Here is a 16,869-nt window from a genome sequence, read left to right on the forward strand (position 1 = left end):
AAATTTCAAAGCAATTTTTCAAGGACTAAATTTTCTTGAATCACCAAGCGAGTGAGAGGCAAAGATAAAAAAGAAATGTCAGGGTTAGCTGATTATTTTCCAGATAACAGGATCTAAAAAATATTGAGGGGAAGTGAGGATTTGGGGATGAGTGGATGTTGGATAATAAAAGAGATGGCTAGGAAAGGTACTGAGACTAGTTAGCATTAACTAACCCGTAGTGTATTTTTGTTGATTAGTCAACATTTTCTTCATGTATATAATTATTTCAAGATAGCATGTCTACAAACTAATTGGTTCATTCCTTTTTCAAGTTAGTTGCAAAGAAATTTTGATTCTGAATATCTAAAGTTATAGCTATTAGCATTTTGATATTTACCCCTACAAATCCCTGGCATTCTCAGCCATGGTGCTTGAATACATGGTTTCTTGATAAAATATCACTAAAATAGAACTAATGCTGAAAAAAAATACTACCTACCTAGAGCTCAGGGTACTGATCACAACCAGCTTAAACAATTCCTATCAATTAGCTCAAGTAGAACTAAACCAGTTTCACGAATTCACATTATTTAGCTCGCCCAGAAACCAGATCTTTTTCCTATTAGATAATTTAGCCAATTTTGTAAAAAAGCAATTATTTTATATATTGAATCTTGGCCCTAAATTTGGTACTTCTAGTCCACACTTTGGTACCTTACCTCTTCCAAACTGGACACTTCATTCTATGTATATGACCATCAATGAAAGAACTTGAAAGTAAGGAATGCGAGCTTTAATTCAGATGGAAGTGTTCTGTATTCATATTAATAAAAGAGATAATCTTTTCAAAGGAATGGAAAATGTAAAATCATTTGTGATAATATAAAGTGCTGCAATCATATGTAACCCAAACATATAACCATCTCCAGTATAAACAGCCAGGTCTAACACTACACATCATTTGATTAAAAGGGCTTTTAACCAATACTTTAACAAGGAAACACTGGTGAAAATTGTTTTAAAATATGTAGCCTTGTAAAATGATATATTTCTGAACATTAAAATCTCGTTTCAGAAGTTCCCCGCTTTAGGTTGTTACTCAAAAACTCATCATGTTCAAAACTCAAATTATTGTGAGACCTTGAAATCATAAGAAGCTTCTCCTTATTGGTAAAGTCTTTTTTGATTGCAGCTTGGGGTACAAGCAGCCTCTCCATCGGGTCCTCTTTATTCTCTAGTTTCATATATCCTTTGCTGTTGCTCCGATCCAACCGAGGCCAACTTGGGTGTTTTCGTTGTTCTGCCTGGACAGTTAGGGTGGAGGGACCCCGGTCTAAGTCTAAGGATTTTGAATGTGACGAGAGCAAATGTAAAGATGTGTTGGACCCAAATTGTCTTCTAGCAGCCCCAGGAGATAAGAGCTGTCCAGCCCCAGGCCCAAGGGCCACAGAGGACTTGTACTGGCTCGACAGAGACTCCCCGATGGAATGATTCCTGGGGAGCACCATGCTGACTGGCTGGAAGGACTCATTGGCGTTGGGCAAAGGGACCACAAGGGAATCCATCGACAAATTCCTTGACCTACTTTTGAGGTTCTCAGCATCCTCGGTGATGTTATCTATACTGGGCTCATCAATAACACAGTTATTCAGTTTGATCACAGGCAATGTAAAAGCGCTGATGGACGATGACACAATTGATTTGGTTTCACATTTCTTAGGGCCGCTGGTCTTATCATCAGTGGTTTTGGAAGGAGGTGGATAGAGGCCAAAGACAGACAGAGAGCTGTCAGCAAGCAAAGGTGGTATAAGATGCCCCAAACTCTTATTTTCGTTTAGCGCCAGCTCATCCTCCTCGACAGAGCTGTCCATGCGAAAACTGCTCCTAAAACCTGAGAAAGGGGCAATGGTATTTGCTGCCAGCCTCGAGGCACAGGAGCTCCCATTCTGTTTTACTTCTGTTTCTCCCATCAAACCGGTGTAGATACCATTCATATGCTTTTGCTCCTTGATTCTTAGCGTGTGGATGTCGATGACTGTGGAATAGATATCCCTCATGTGTATGATTTTGGTTTCTTTGTCACGGTTCTCATGAAGAATGGCATTTGCACAAATGAAAATGAAGATGCCAATCCCCATTGTGAAAGGGCCGAGCATTTTCATTTTGTCAGAATGCAAATGTTGCTCAAAGAAGCGAACCACCACGCCGCCTTGGTTCCGAATGACCTGAGTTTCGTTAGTCGACAGTGTCGTCTCAGCATCAATAAAATGTTCTTTCTGGGGCCAATAGCCGAGGACCGCCATTGCGATTCCTACAATGGAGATAAGCACTCCCAGAATGAGAAAAAAACCAGATGGGGAATAAAGCCGGATTTTGCCTCGAACGACTACGACATCGGCCTGTGGCCGACGCCTGACTGGTTTCTTCTCTTGGGCAGTAGGTGATGGGCTGAGGTTGACGTGATGTTGTGATCTGGCAGAGTCTTGCCTTTTCAAGGCGGCCAGGCCAGTTATCACTCCACCGGTTGCTATCATAGCTCAGTCTGTTCTGAAAAGAAGGAAAAAAGATGATAATCCAATAGTTCTGGGGCATGCTCGTCAGTTCAACAATTGTTTAGATATTTGTGCTGTTGTTTCATGATGAAAAGGGGCCATCTTTTGAATTGACATAGTTTGGGGAGAAGTTTTGTTTACTGGATAATGTAAAATTCTGGAGATTTCCTTTTATGGCTGAATTAGTGTTTCTATTATTAATGAAATGTGAGCTCAAAGTATATTTTACTTTGATAATTTTATCACTTATTATATAGAACAGTCCCCTGGTCACAAAGTACTCTCTCTCTCTCTCTCTCTCTCTCTCATACACACACACACACACACACACACACACACCATCTTTCATTATCTGTGTTATTTTAAACAAATGGAAAAATTCAGAACACTTAACAGGCCCCAAACCATCAAACCCTAGATTCACAAAGAAAATACATTCCAGCAACTCACGGTTTAAAATCTCCTCTTGTGAAAGTCACCAATGAACTCTTAACTACCACATTTAATTTCTCCCTCTCCATTCTCAACTTCCTTATTTCTCTGTTTCCATGGACACTGCTGACCCCTCCTTCCTTGAAACTCTCTCTTATCCAGTCTTTTATGATCCTAAGTCTGGCTCTTCCCTGACCTCACTCACTATTTCAATTTGGCCATCTTCCCTCACCTACAAGTAGACCACCTTCCCCTGAGAAGCATATCTCTGGCCATCTTCTCTTTATACCCTCCCATGGCATTCATATCCACTCCTACACCTGCCACCATTACCTCTGTGCTAATGAATCCCAAGCCTGTATTTCAGACTGTAGCCTGAGTTCCCATTTCACATCTCTGACTCTCCACTGGGGAACTCATGTACATTCATGCATCGCTAGCAAAGCTTAACTCCCCTTCCACCAGTGTTGCTTGACTTGTCTGACTTCCTTAATGAGGTCACTTCTCAGGTTTTACTCTTCATAAGCATCTTTAACTCCTCCCTTTCTTCTTCCTCTCATCTTCCAATTGGGTTCTAAATCCTAGAAATATTCACAACCTGCTGTCTCTCAATTCTATCCTCCAACTTAATCCTACCCTTCCCAGCCCATGTCAGCTCTAAGTTACTCTTAGTAGACCATTAACATAACTTCCCCACTGGCCTTCCAAACTCCCAATTTCTCTTCCTCCACAGTCAAACTTATATGCTGAGGACAGGTTAATTATCCGATTATTCTCAAACACAGCTCTCAAGTTGTTTAAAGAGTGGAATAATGGATACAACATTCCCCATCACCTACCAGAGTTAAATCTGGGATTTCAGACCTATGGGATTTAACTTTATCTCTAACTGCCCCCTTTCATTTACATAAAGCTAAAACCCAACAATATTCTCCGTAATTGATAGTATACTATTTCTGGGACTTTGTGAATAATTTCTCATTCATCTAGAGTCCCCCTTACCCTCCATGCCACATTTCACGTATTAAATCTGGCTAGTCATCAAAGTTCACATCCCACTACCTTTAGGAAGCCCTCTCTGACTGACTCAGCAAATCCCACACGAGCCATTTCTCAGAGCATTTTAGCAAGTATTCTATAGCAACTGCTGTATCATAATGCCCCTCTTCTTTCACTTGTTGTGGTCAAACATCCTGTTCGATTCATATCCTATTACCAAAAACATTCAATATGACTTGCACATAGACAGTGTTCAAGAAACATTTGCTTAAATGTTCAATAAGAGAGTAATTCTTTTCCTGAGATTTGCTGGCTGGCCATCACACTACTCTACTAACTTTCCTAGTTAAAAATATGAACAAACAAAATTAATACCGAAACAAAAAGCAACATGTTGTGAGTTGGTGAAATATTTGTCATTATTTGTAAGAATAGTTCCCAAGCTGCCAGATCTGGCTGGTAGGAAACAGAGGATATTTTAGGACTCACAAGGTCTCTGGCAAATTTGAGAGAGTTTCTTCACCGCATCAAATCTCCTCTTGTGAAACCAAGCTCCCCTTTGGAATTGCTATTTATGATGTCTGAATTGTGTTTAAATAACCAGGGTTGTGGATGATAGCTACACTTTTAGCTAGCTGAACAAGCTGGTGAGGGAAGCCAGCCTTCAATGGAATTATAACCAGGATTAAAATAGTTCAACGTTGAAAGAACGGACTATACTGTAACCCATCGCGCAAGGCTATGAAATTCATCACAGTATACATACTGCAGTTCAGAACTTCTCCCAAACCCTGGCTACCATGGAGCTTAGTGTCGACCTGTGTTTTCTTAATCCCCGAACAGCTTCAAATGTTTGAATAAAATACTTTGATTAGATAGCAGCCATCTAACTCAGTTATTTCCAGGTGGCAGGATAAGGATTTAGTTGGAAATCCTTCTGAAGAGAATGAAAACAAGGGCAAAGGCTTTCATCTGGTTTGAAAGCCACCACCGCGAATGACCGTTCCATACTCAGCGTCCACCTCCGTTTGTTAAAACACGCCTGCGAGCATTGCCACTCTCCGTTCCTGAGGCTGACAGAGGAGAGGAGGCTGGAAGAGAAAATCATATTTGAGAAAGATCGATGAGGACAGGAAGGGAGAAAAGAGCGACAGTGAGTGGGCTTTGTGAGAAAGCAAGCAGGTCAGACTAGACAGGAAGAAAAAGCAAGCGCAGTTTACATGTGAAAACTTACAGCAAATGGAAGGAGAAAAGGGTCCGGGAGGAGTTTAGAAATAAAGAACAGGGTGGGGGGAAAGGAAAGGATCCCACAGCTTCTTCAGCCAGGCTGCCCTGGCCAGGCACAGACAAGGGCGCCATGACTCTCAAGGATCCGAAGTTCAGGTTGGGCGCCAATGCACTCCGTTAGCGAGCTTCTGTGATAACTGAGCCCCAAAGTGACCCGACAGGAAAGCAGAGGTGCTTAAACATAGCCACTGCTTCAAAGAGCTTAAATCCCAGTGAAGGAGCTAGTCTATCCCCATAAAACAGAATTAACACCCCTAGAATGAACATTTCTATCACAGAGGACCATTACTGCGGCTTCTTGCAGGTGACAGCGTGCTAACTTTCTTTACAGTGAAAAGTCACATGAACAGCATTTCAAGTAAGATCAAGAGAAAACAAGGCTGGAGAACAGAGCCCAGACTTGTCCCAAGCACACAGCTCACCACTGAAGGAGGAAACCAGGTAAGGCTCACGAGGAAGGGGAAGGCCAGGTCTTGGAAGGTAGCAAATGTCATTCCCAAGTGCTTCAATATTACATTCATAGGCAACAGGACTGGAGTAAGACACAAACACTGTTGTTACCATCTTGGGAAAATTAGTCTCCAGGCAGAAGCAGTACTGAGGGATGGATACTGGTAACAGCATAACGATGCTAATGGCAATTTTGCAAAAAGAAGCCTTTGGATCTGTAAACCTAGAGGGAAAAAACGCACAGGCCTCCGTACCTCCAAACTGCTATGTCAACTTGGGCTACAGTGTTCAGTGTGGGCGAAAGCAGCTGAAATCTATTTTCTAATTTATTTTGAAAAGCCACACACATCCCTCCACCCCACACTTTGACCACTGTGCGTGTGTTCTCTACCATCCCAGGCCAGGGCGGGGACTTACTTCCTCAAAGATCCAAGTGAAAAATTTCACTACGACGCTGTATTTCATTCTGATCACTTGGGCACAGAGTTTGTGCCTCCCAGTCTCTCTGGATCCACAGCTTTACCTAACTTTTGGAACTTGAAGAAAGCCCTGTGGCATTCCGATAGCGCCCTCCTCCCAGGAGGGGCACTGTCAGTCTGTGTAGATACTCAGTAATTAGTAAACACTGATACCTGCTATATGTTCAGGCCTGAAGAATAGAATAATCAGCAACTATCTTTTTGAGAAGGCCTTTTGATTAGTTACAAATAAACCGAACTAGAGGGTCAGCCACACTCACTTTCCGTATTCTCCAAAAAGACATCATGATCCTGTCAGAAGTCAAACTGAAAGACAGATATAATCATCTGTGGACAACCAAACATTAAAAGAAATAGTTGAAGTTAACTTTTAGCTCCATATTAATCAGCCTGTTTTCCATTCCCAGCGTCCAGAAAATCAGCCACAATGTTGCTAGCAATAGCTATTATGAGCCTGTAACTTACACAACGCACCTTCTTCCTCACTGTGCAAACCAGGTTCCTGCTAGGCTGTCTCCGGGCCTTCACCGTCTTACCCAATCATTGTGGGTCTCAGAAATCAAACAGTAGGAATTCAATCTCAGTGGCCACCTTTCTCACTGCAGGTGTAGACTCTGGCACTCACTCATGCACTCTGTTCTCGTCTACTTGCCTGCCTGGGGCTCACCTTTCCTTTGGACCATGTTTATTCTACCCCCTCAACCAAAAGCTCTTTCTCCTTCACTGAGCAGATTCCCACTTTGCACATCATCTATCAACACCACACCATCATGTCTCATCATCAGGCTTAAGCTCTCCTATTCTTGCTCTGATAATCACTTTAAAAGCCTTGTTGTTGCGGTCCTGTGTCCTTTCGCAAGCTTATGAACATTGTAGAATTCGCTCTCCACGGCATTCATCCACATTTAGGATTCACACCCTCACGGAAGCATTTTCCTGTACTCTTATGTCCTCTTCTGACCACACGGACTGACTATTCCGACCGCACTGTGAGCCTCCCACACCTAAGATATGGCTCCCGACGCACACACACACATACATCTGAGACAATGATAAGTAAGTATTCTTGCAGAGTTGGAAAGACTTTAGATGTTTTGGCTTTTTTTTTTTTAATTTTTAATTTAGTTTAAGTAGTCTCCACACCCAGGCTTGAACTCACAACCCTGAGACTCAAGAGTCGAATGCTCTACTGACTAAGGCAGCCAGGTGCCCCTTAGAGGTCTTTGAATCAGACATCCTTTCAGGAACGCTGTCTAAAGTCTAACAATGAATTAGCAAAAAAGAATAGGATTGGAATTCAAGGTCTCCGACTCCCAGTCCAATGTCCATTCTTGGTTAAATATTCCGCTTTCTTTTGATGTCATGCTATCCCAGTGCCTCACAGAGTGTTGGGAATGTGATAAACGCTCAGCAAGTTTCTCTGTTGACTATTAACTCACTTGATTAATGTCTGCATATTACTGAAATGTGCCAGAGACCAGGAACACCAAGTCAGTAACATTTGGTCCCTGATTTCAATGAGTATGGAGTCAAATCGGAGAGCTGTCAAATATGTATTTAAAAGGAAATGTGGGGCGCCTGGGTGGCTCAGTCGGTTGAGCGTCCAACTTTGGCTCAGGTCATGATCTCAGGGCTTGTGAATTCAAGCCTTGTGTCAGGATGTGTGCTGACAGCTCAGACCCTGGGGCCTGCTTTGGATTCTTAATATCTCTCTCTCTACCACTCCCCCGCTCACACTCTGTCTCTCAATAATAAATAAAACATTAAAAAAATAATTTTAGGGGCGCCTGGGTGGCTCAGTCGGTTAAGTGTCTGACTTCAGCTCAGGTCATGATCTCGCGGTCCGTGAGTTCGAGCCCCGCATTGGGCTCTGTGCTGACAGCTCAGCACCTGGAGCCTGTTTCAGATTCTGTGTCTCCCTCTCTCTCTGACCCTCCCCTGTTCATGCTCTGTCTCTCTCTGTCTCAAAAATAAATAAACATTAAAAAATAATAATAATAATTTTAAAGGAAGTGAACTGGGGCACCTGGGTGGCTTGGTCGGTTAAGTGTTCAACTCTTGATTTTGGCTCAAGTCATAATCTCACGGTTCTTGAGTTTGAGCCCTGCACTGGGCTCGGCACTGACAGTGTGGATCCTGCTTGGGATTCTCTGTCTCCCTCTCTTTGCCCCTCCCCTTTTATTCTCTCTCTCTCCCTCCCTTTCTCTCTCAAAATAAATAAATAAGCTTAAAAAACTAAAATGAAATGAACTAATTGTTATGATGGTGTTATACTGAGGAATGTTCTTTCCCACTCGCTGGAGGAATCAGGGGAGGGTCGCAAGAAGCAACAGAATGGAGGCTTAGTGTATCGGTAGGTTTGCCACGCACACGGATTCTAATTCATTTTTGTTCCTCACAAAGTCTGTGCACTATGGTTTTTCTTCATCCTCTCAGCCGAAGTGTGCTTATCATCCCATATATATTTGCTACTGTCTTACTTATATATTTGAATTTTTATTCTTAGCTCAAGGTTTAAAAATTCACCAGAATCTGAGGCTATCTGCCAAAAGAAAGCAAAAATTAATCTGTGCCTTCAGGACCAAACAAAAACATTATATAAAAACCCACGTGGCATCCACAAATGTGACAGATGGAAATATTTTCTGTTCAGCTAGAACGGTTTTAGGACTTTCTTCCCAATAGAGACATTTTAAACTTTCAGAGTAGGATTTTTAATCTATATCTTTACCAGAGTTGGAAGAGACAATGCCTGTGGGTGACTAATAGTTCAATTATATTAAAGTTTAAAAAATAAGAATAGAGTAGAAATCATTTTTTAATGTGTAGCACAATGGTTTTGCACATGGACACTGGAATCACAGAAACCTGATAGCCATGGAACCTTAGACAAGTTGTTTTAAATTCTTCTTTTCAAAAATTTTTTTTCTTTTATGTTTATTTTTGAGAGAGAGAGAGAGAGAGAGAGAGACAGAGTGCGAGCAAGAGAGGGCAAAGAGAGAGAGAAGGAGACACAGAATCTGAAGCAGGCTCCAGGCTCCAAGCTCTCAGCACAGAGCCCACCTGACATGGGGCTCGAACTCACGGACCACGAGATCAAGACTTGAGATGAAGTTGGACGCTTAACCAGCTAAGCCACCCAAGCGCCCCGAGTTGTTTTAAATTCTTCTTATCTCAGTTCCACTATCTGTAAGATGGCAAAAACCTTCTTTGATACATACCATATGGTGCACTGGAGGCAGAAGACCTGATGGGAAGGGCTTGAATTCCTCCACACCACTTAATGGCTACAAGTGAGCAACTGACTCAACGTCCTAGAGCTTCAGTTTCCTCACCTGTAAAATAAGGATAACACTGGTTGTTGCAGAACAAAGACAATAATGAATGTGGTGCACAGCTCAGTGTCTGGGAACGAAGGTCCATGTTAGTGACATTAGCTGTGTCTACTGTAAGGTCATTTTAAGAATAAAATGAAGCAATATCTATAAAATATTTCCTGTAGCGTTGATTATAGTAAATTCTGAATAAACAACAGCTGTTGTTATTAACTCTTTATTCTCAGTACTATTACCTCTTTCATCGCTCCACTAGGCAAACCAAAATATACTTTAATACATTAAGTTAAATAATTAATGATGGCTTACTGTACACGGAGAGAAAATTATGGCTGCAAGTTTGTACTGGGACGTGGAGTCTAAACCTATCTGAATGCAGACCGTATTTTAGTGGCAGAAGCATTAAAAATTTGGCAGTTGTAAAGAAGAGCTGCATTTCTAGGAGAGAGAGGCAGGTGGGAGTTATAGAAGAATATAAAGCATGCCTTTCTTTTTCATTCTATTTCTTCAGATTTGGAGACCTGTCTTGTGACAAAAAAAAAAAAAACACACACACACACAAAAAAAAACCCCAGCAATAATAAAAAATAAAGTAGGAAAGCCCAAACCAGTTCATCTGATGGTTTTACTTATCTTAATGATGCTGTTGAACCAAATGCATGAGTATCGGATCAATTCTGCAACCACCATTCTGTTTCCATTGGGACCCTTGGGCATAAAACGGCCTGAAAATGAAGAGCAATTTGGGGCTTGGGGACACAGGGACTAGAGAATTTGCCATTAGAGGGATATAAAGTGAAAATTGCAAAATATTAATTTTGTGGCAAGAGGTATAAGCTATGATTTTGTACACTATGAAGACCTTTGCTGGTCTGCCTTGGAGAGAAGGGTTTCTTAACATTCAGTATTGTTCTACATCATCATGAATGCTAGAACTAAAGGGAAATACAGAATTTTTTTAGAATTAGCAGAATGATACCAAGTCATTCAATACAAAATACCATTTTATGGTCAAGTACATCCGACACAGGCAGAAAATGCTAGGGACAGAGAATGCGCTTGGAAATCTATACGTGTTCTTTGTTACTGATGCCTTCAGAACCCGCCAGCCTGATAAACTGTAAACTATGGGTCCAGATCTCTTATGAACCATGTAATAATGACATGGAACAACTGCTCTGCGAGGACTAAAAGCCATGAAGCTGACAGAACACAAAAGTCTTCAGGAGGCCAAATAACAGATCCATAATGAGCTTTTAGAAAAAACCCTGCTGAGACCCAGTGGGAGATATTTTCCACAGGAAGAGAAGAAACTAGAAGCCCATTTCCCCCAAAGTAGAAATATGCTTCCTGCCTTGTACCCTAATTCTTCAAACCTGGGCAAGCTCTTCCAATGACTGTCACACTCCCTGTTCACTGCAGTTCCAAGCGGGAAGTCGACTTGAAACTGACGTCCAGGAGCTATTGTTAAATGAGTCACAGATTTACTAAAATGCAGGGAATTAGTTGAGATATTTGTGGATCAAGAGAGAAAAACATTTAAAACCAACATTTAAGTTGGACTGTGTATACAGATTTCTCTTCTGCAGAAGAACATACACGGTAACTTCACTTAGAGGTACGGTGGCCATGTGTTTGGAGACAACATTGGAAAGTGAGACTCCAGCAAGTATTAATAACCTTTCCAGCAATTTTAAATGCCTGGAAAGTCCCAAACACACTGTTGACATTCCTATAGGAAGGAAAGCTGGAGCATGGTAGTAAGTTTCAATTCTACTCGTTTGGCTTTCTAACAATAGCTCATGTAAGTCCACCAGTTTTGTATGTAACACAGCTGGGCCAGAACTGTTAAGGATGCCAAACTTCTTACTTTCTTCTCTACTGCATATTAGCAACCATTTCTCACCAGAGCGAAACAGAGCTGTGTCATCACATGGTAGCTCAAGGCTGCCACGAAGTATTTTTAAAACCCTAGAAAAATATTAGGAAATAATTCAAACCACATCATTTCCACTAGAGAATTTCTTTTTGCCCGTAAGTGAAACCTGAGGAGGACTGCCCTTTAGGCAAGGTAGGAACAGGTGTGAAAGGCAGCCTCATGAGGCAGGGCAAGACCAAACTCCTCACCAGTCACAAAAAGAATGAATGTATTAGACTTCCAATTTAAAGAAAGCATTTGTTAGTCTGTCCTCTTCCCCCACCTCTCCATTTGGTAGTTACTTGTACTTAAGGTAAAAACCCAGCAGTACAAAATGAAGAGGAAGTCTCTGGCTTCCCTAGTTTCCCCTTCCCAGAGGTCAGCAGACTGTTGGAGACGTAGGAAGAATGTTTTCTCATTTGGTTTCCTAGAATTGATTTATATGAACTCTTTATATATTGAAGAAATCAGCACTCTGGTAGTGATATGCCTGGCATATCATTAACACATAACACATTTAGCTTATATTTTTACTTTTTTTATTGTATCTTTTATCAAACAGAATACTCGATTGTATGTTGTCAGCCTTATCAGCATGTTGATTGATGGCTTCATAGAATCATTAGAAAGATCTTCAGTGGAAGATCATGTTAAAAATTCTCCCATGTTTTAGGGGCACCTGGGTGGCTCAGTCGGTTAGGCAGCTGACTCTTGATCTCAGCTCGGGTCCTAATCTTGAGGTCTGTGAGTTCAAGCCCCACGCCAGGCTCTGCACTGACAGCGTGGAGCCTTCTTGAGATCCTCTTTCTCCCTAGCTCTCTGTCCGCCACCCCCCAACTTGTGCTCGTGTGTGCTTTCTCTCTTTCTCACAATAAATAAATAAACATTACAAAAAATCTCCCATGTTTTCTTCTTTTATGTTCTAATTCTCTTACATTTTAATTTCCTCCCGAATCTGGATTTGTGTGTGTGTGTGTGTGTGTGTGTGTGTGTGTAAGAATACAGATAGGGATCTAACTTGTTTACAGGTAATAAATCTTCCTTCCCTTGCTTTGAAATGCTACTTTCATTGCATACTAATTTCTTACACTTGTACAAAAACCAAATCCCATATGCATTTGGATCAATATTAAGACTGACCATCCTGTTTCATTACTCTATTAATTTGCCTTATCCAAATTGATTTGATTACTATTCATGTTGTAATACATATTTGGATACCTGATAAGATTATCTCATTCTCATTCAAGTTTCTTGTCTATTCTTACACATTTTATGTTCCTGTGAACGTAAATTTGATTTTTAAAAATCTGGCCCTTTTATTGAGAGCATGCTAGATCTCTAAATAAATACAGGGAGAACTGACACTATGATACCACAGCAACATTTTATTTAAATGTTTTCTTTTATGTCATAGTTTTTTTAAAAACCATACATCTTTCTCATTTCTTGTTACTTTTTGTGTCTTGGGTATTTTCTCACTGGGTTTCTGTTGTGTATCGGTATGCTTTCTGTCACGATTCTTTCTATCTTCAAGTGGTTGTCGTTTGGATGTAGGACGTCTACTAATTTTTGTGCATTAATTTACTAAGCTGCCCTGCTGAACTTGTTCACTGATTAAAAAAATATATATATATGTATACATATATATATATATATATATATATATTTTAGTTCATTCTCTTAGGTGCCTTAGAAGGACAATTACATCATCCAGATAAAATATTTTTGCCTCCCTTTTCCCAATTTATTTTTATTTTTTGTAATGTTTTATTTATTTTTGAGACAGACAGAGCATGAGCAGGGGAGAGGCAGAGTGAGAGGGAGACACAGAATCCGAAGCAGGCTCTAGGCTCCGAGGTGTCAGCACAGAGCCTGACGCAGGGCTCGAACTCATGGAGTGTGAGATCATGACCTGAGCTGAAGTCGGACGCTTAACCAACTGAGCCACCCAGGCGCCCCTCCTCTTTCCCAATTTTAAACCTATGATTGCTATTTTATCTGTTTTTTATTTGAGGGGGAGAGAGAGAGAGCGAGCACATGTGCATGTGGAAGGGAAGGGCAGAGGGAAAGAGAGAGGGAATCTTAAGCAGGCTCCATGTTCATCAAGGAGCCCAATATGCGGCTCAATCCCATGACCCTGAGATCATGACCTGAGCCGAAATCAAGAGTCAGATGCTCAACCAACTGAGCCACCCAGATGCCCCTAAAATTGCTCTTTTATAACTGTACCGTCTACTACTGTCTGTACTGTCTCTAGAGCAAAGGCAAACAAATAAACAACAGAGAGGTGTGGCCATCCTTGCCTGGCCCCTGGATTTAATGGGAACGCCTACTGTTCACCACTGAAGAAGTACCAGTCAGTGATGGTTTTGTTTAGAGTTTCTACCTAGCATTCCAGTGACAAAATTAATTGTGTCAGAACTGCTGCCAGATAGGGGCATGGAGGAAGTCAAAGGAAAGAGGAGGGGAAGGGGAAAGGGTAGAAAAGAAGGAAGAAGGAAAGGTGGATGCAGTGGAGGAAGAGGAGAAACATGTCTTGGGGCAGAAAATTCTGGATTATTAATGCAGTGTTAACTATCTGAAACCATGAGTCAGTTCTATGTATTTTCTTAAAAATCCTTACTTCTGTCCATCTCTTCTGTTAAAAAATAATTATAAGGTCAGGAATTGTCTTTCTAGGATTGCTGGGATTATTGAATCATCTACAAATCCTGACTAAATATATTAGCTGAGAGGGGAGACTTGAGGAGAAGGATAAACTGCATACGATTTCAGGAATATAAAAAAAGAAACTGGAAAGAGTGCTGAGCAGTAAAAATGACTTCAAAGGAGGCTTAACCTAACAACAACAAAAGATGAAACCATGTTTCTAAAAGCACCATACATGCACAGCACCGCTTTCTAGAAGGGTAGGGTATTTGGGGATCATCCCTGAGATATTTTTAGCTTCAAATATCTGTTATAATGGTTTGCTTCACTGGTGATTTCCTGCGAGAGATGGCAATCTAGGAAAAAAATGGACAAAAGACATTCATAGTCAAGTCAGAGAAGAAAAAGTACAAATGCCCGGTTAGCAAAGGAAAAGAGCAGCTCTACGGCAAAGAGAGAAATGCAGACTAAAGCAATTTCAAAAGTAAAGACAGAACTTCATTTACTAATTGACAAAAAATAAACAGAGGGATTGATTATGCCCATCACTGGTGAGGTGTAAGAAAATAAACCCTAACGAGCTGTCGCTGAGAGGACAAATGGGTCCTTTTCTGTGCTTAGTTTGGGAGTGACTTTCGAACGTTTAAGTGTCCCTTCCCCTTGCCCTCGCCTCCCTGCACCATTTCACTTCTATGACTGCATCCTTTAGAAAGACTTGTACAAGTATCCACGACGTGTGCATCCAGAGCGATAGTCATGGCAACAACCTGGAAAAACTTAAAAGTTTATCGGGAGAAGATTGGCTAAGTCAGCTAGGCTGCGTCTGTATGACAGAATAGTACACAGGTATTTAGAATAATGAGTATGTGCCAATAAGGAAAAATATCTACATCAGATTTTTGAGATTTTTAGAAAGGAAATAGAGACTAAGATCGAGTTTATGTCAAACATACAGAACGTGTGTTTGGATATGCACTGAAGGGACGCAGAAGGCAACAGGACTGTTCACAGTTCTTATGCGTAACAAGTGGGAACGCTCACTTTATGTATAACCAAATTATTCACTCTTTTGCAAGAAGCATGTATTGCTTTTATTTCATCTCCATTTTGGAACTCTAATTACAGAACAACAACAACAAAAGGACGCTACAGCTTAAAAAATAAGAATAGAAGGCAGAGCAACCTAGTACACATTTGGGTAATGTGGCGGCTTGCTCATTTAAAAACAGGTGTAGGGGCATCTGGGTGGCTCAGTCCGTTGAGCATCCGATTTCGGCTCAAGTCATGATCTCACGGTTCATGAGTCTGAACCTGTGTCAGGCTCGCTGCTTTCAGCACAGAGCCCGCTTCAGAATCCCCCGTCCCCCTTTGTCTCTGCCTCTCCCCGACTCATGTTCTCTCTCTCTCTCTCTCAAAAATAAACAAACATTTAAAGAAGGTGTAATTTTGCCTTTGAGGCAAAAACGCAAAACTAGAGAAAACAGAAAATGGCTAAAATCACTAACAAGACGGAATCAGAAATTCAGGAATAAAAGATTTACTCGTGCTACATGCCGAGAAAACAAAGCGCAACATCTACATTTATGGGGTGCAAAGATGAATTAAGAACTTGCATCTGTCTTTAAGAAACTTACAGTCTAGGATATGCTCAAGAACAACGCGCTGCATTGTCAAGCAAATCCTTTATCGGGGTGACTGGCTCGCCTGTGCCTGGGTCATCCTGACTTACTCACGTGGCTCCCTGCTGGTCAGAGGAGCTATGGCATTATTCTTTCCCCAAAGCTCAGTCCTCACTGACGATCTTCAGTTATTCTAACCCCATGACTTTGATTCACTTGTGGAAGTGCGCTTCTGTCTGAGATTAGCCTGTGACTTCAGAATTATTATTCTCACAACGCATGCAGCCACAGAGGCTAGACAGAGTTCTTCAGCCTTCCTTACGAAGGGAACCGGGGCTGGGGCTCCGGAAAGGGTTCTTCCACTTAACCTGATTTACATTCGTCTCCTCACAGAGATGATGGAGCAAGACTGAAATTTATTTAATTTTCAGGCCCTGAAATTAGATCTCTGTGCGGCCCCCTCCACTGGCCCTGTTTCATCGCTTTACGTGCAGCACAGCCCTGTGTCTACACAGACCCAGTATCGTCCTCGTCGTCCCTGTTCCAGCTGGGCCTTGTGGCAGGAGTGAGTAGTGGGGTGGGGTCGTGGGAAGGAGATGGTTTCTTGCACTCAAGGGTTACCCTGTGCAAGCCTTTTCCCTGCTTCATCTGAACATAAAGCAGGCATATTTATGTGGACCTTTTCTTCAGGCATTAACATCCCTGGGGCTTATTTAAGATGAGTTCATGCCAAGGTTGAGCCGTCCTATAAATTCACATGACTGAAATCTGAGTTTTAAAATATGCCTTCAGTCCTGATGTTTTTTCACCAAAGTCAAATACTAATAGGGTTACAGCGATGAGTTTCTGATGTGTGTGCTTTCTAAACACATACTTAGCATTTGTTTACATTTTTGATCCTCAATGATATCCAACCCACAAACATAATAACTGCTTTAATATTCTAAGTATTTTTTAGACTTGCTGTGGTTCCATGCTAACCCACGGATTTTACCTATAGCCTTTTGGAGATGAATCAAAAATGTGTTGGTTTATTCATATGCTGGCTCATTGAATCCTCACAACTTTGAAAAGTAATTATCAACATCCCCTCCTACCAATGAGCTCAGAGTCCAAGAAGATACACATGTTACGTACAAATAACGGTTTTACAGGTCTGCCAAC

General features: G+C 41.4%; 1 protein-coding gene across 1 annotated transcript in view; it reads right to left on the reverse strand.

Annotated features, from left to right (window-relative positions):
* Positions 1–649: 649 nt before the first annotated feature.
* Positions 650–16,869, reverse strand: part of TMEM200A (transmembrane protein 200A) — a 65,925-nt gene continuing 49,705 nt past the window's right edge. Inside the window, exon 2 of the mRNA XM_053222246.1 lies at positions 650–2,524. Coding sequence (XP_053078221.1) covers positions 1,041–2,516 — 1,476 coding nt within the window. The 5' untranslated portion in view covers positions 2,517–2,524 and the 3' untranslated portion in view covers positions 650–1,040. The remainder of the gene's footprint in view (positions 2,525–16,869) is intronic.

Source organism: Acinonyx jubatus, chromosome B2 (genome assembly GCF_027475565.1).
Source record: "Acinonyx jubatus isolate Ajub_Pintada_27869175 chromosome B2, VMU_Ajub_asm_v1.0, whole genome shotgun sequence".
In the NCBI taxonomy this organism is placed as follows: Eukaryota; Metazoa; Chordata; class Mammalia; order Carnivora; family Felidae; genus Acinonyx; species Acinonyx jubatus.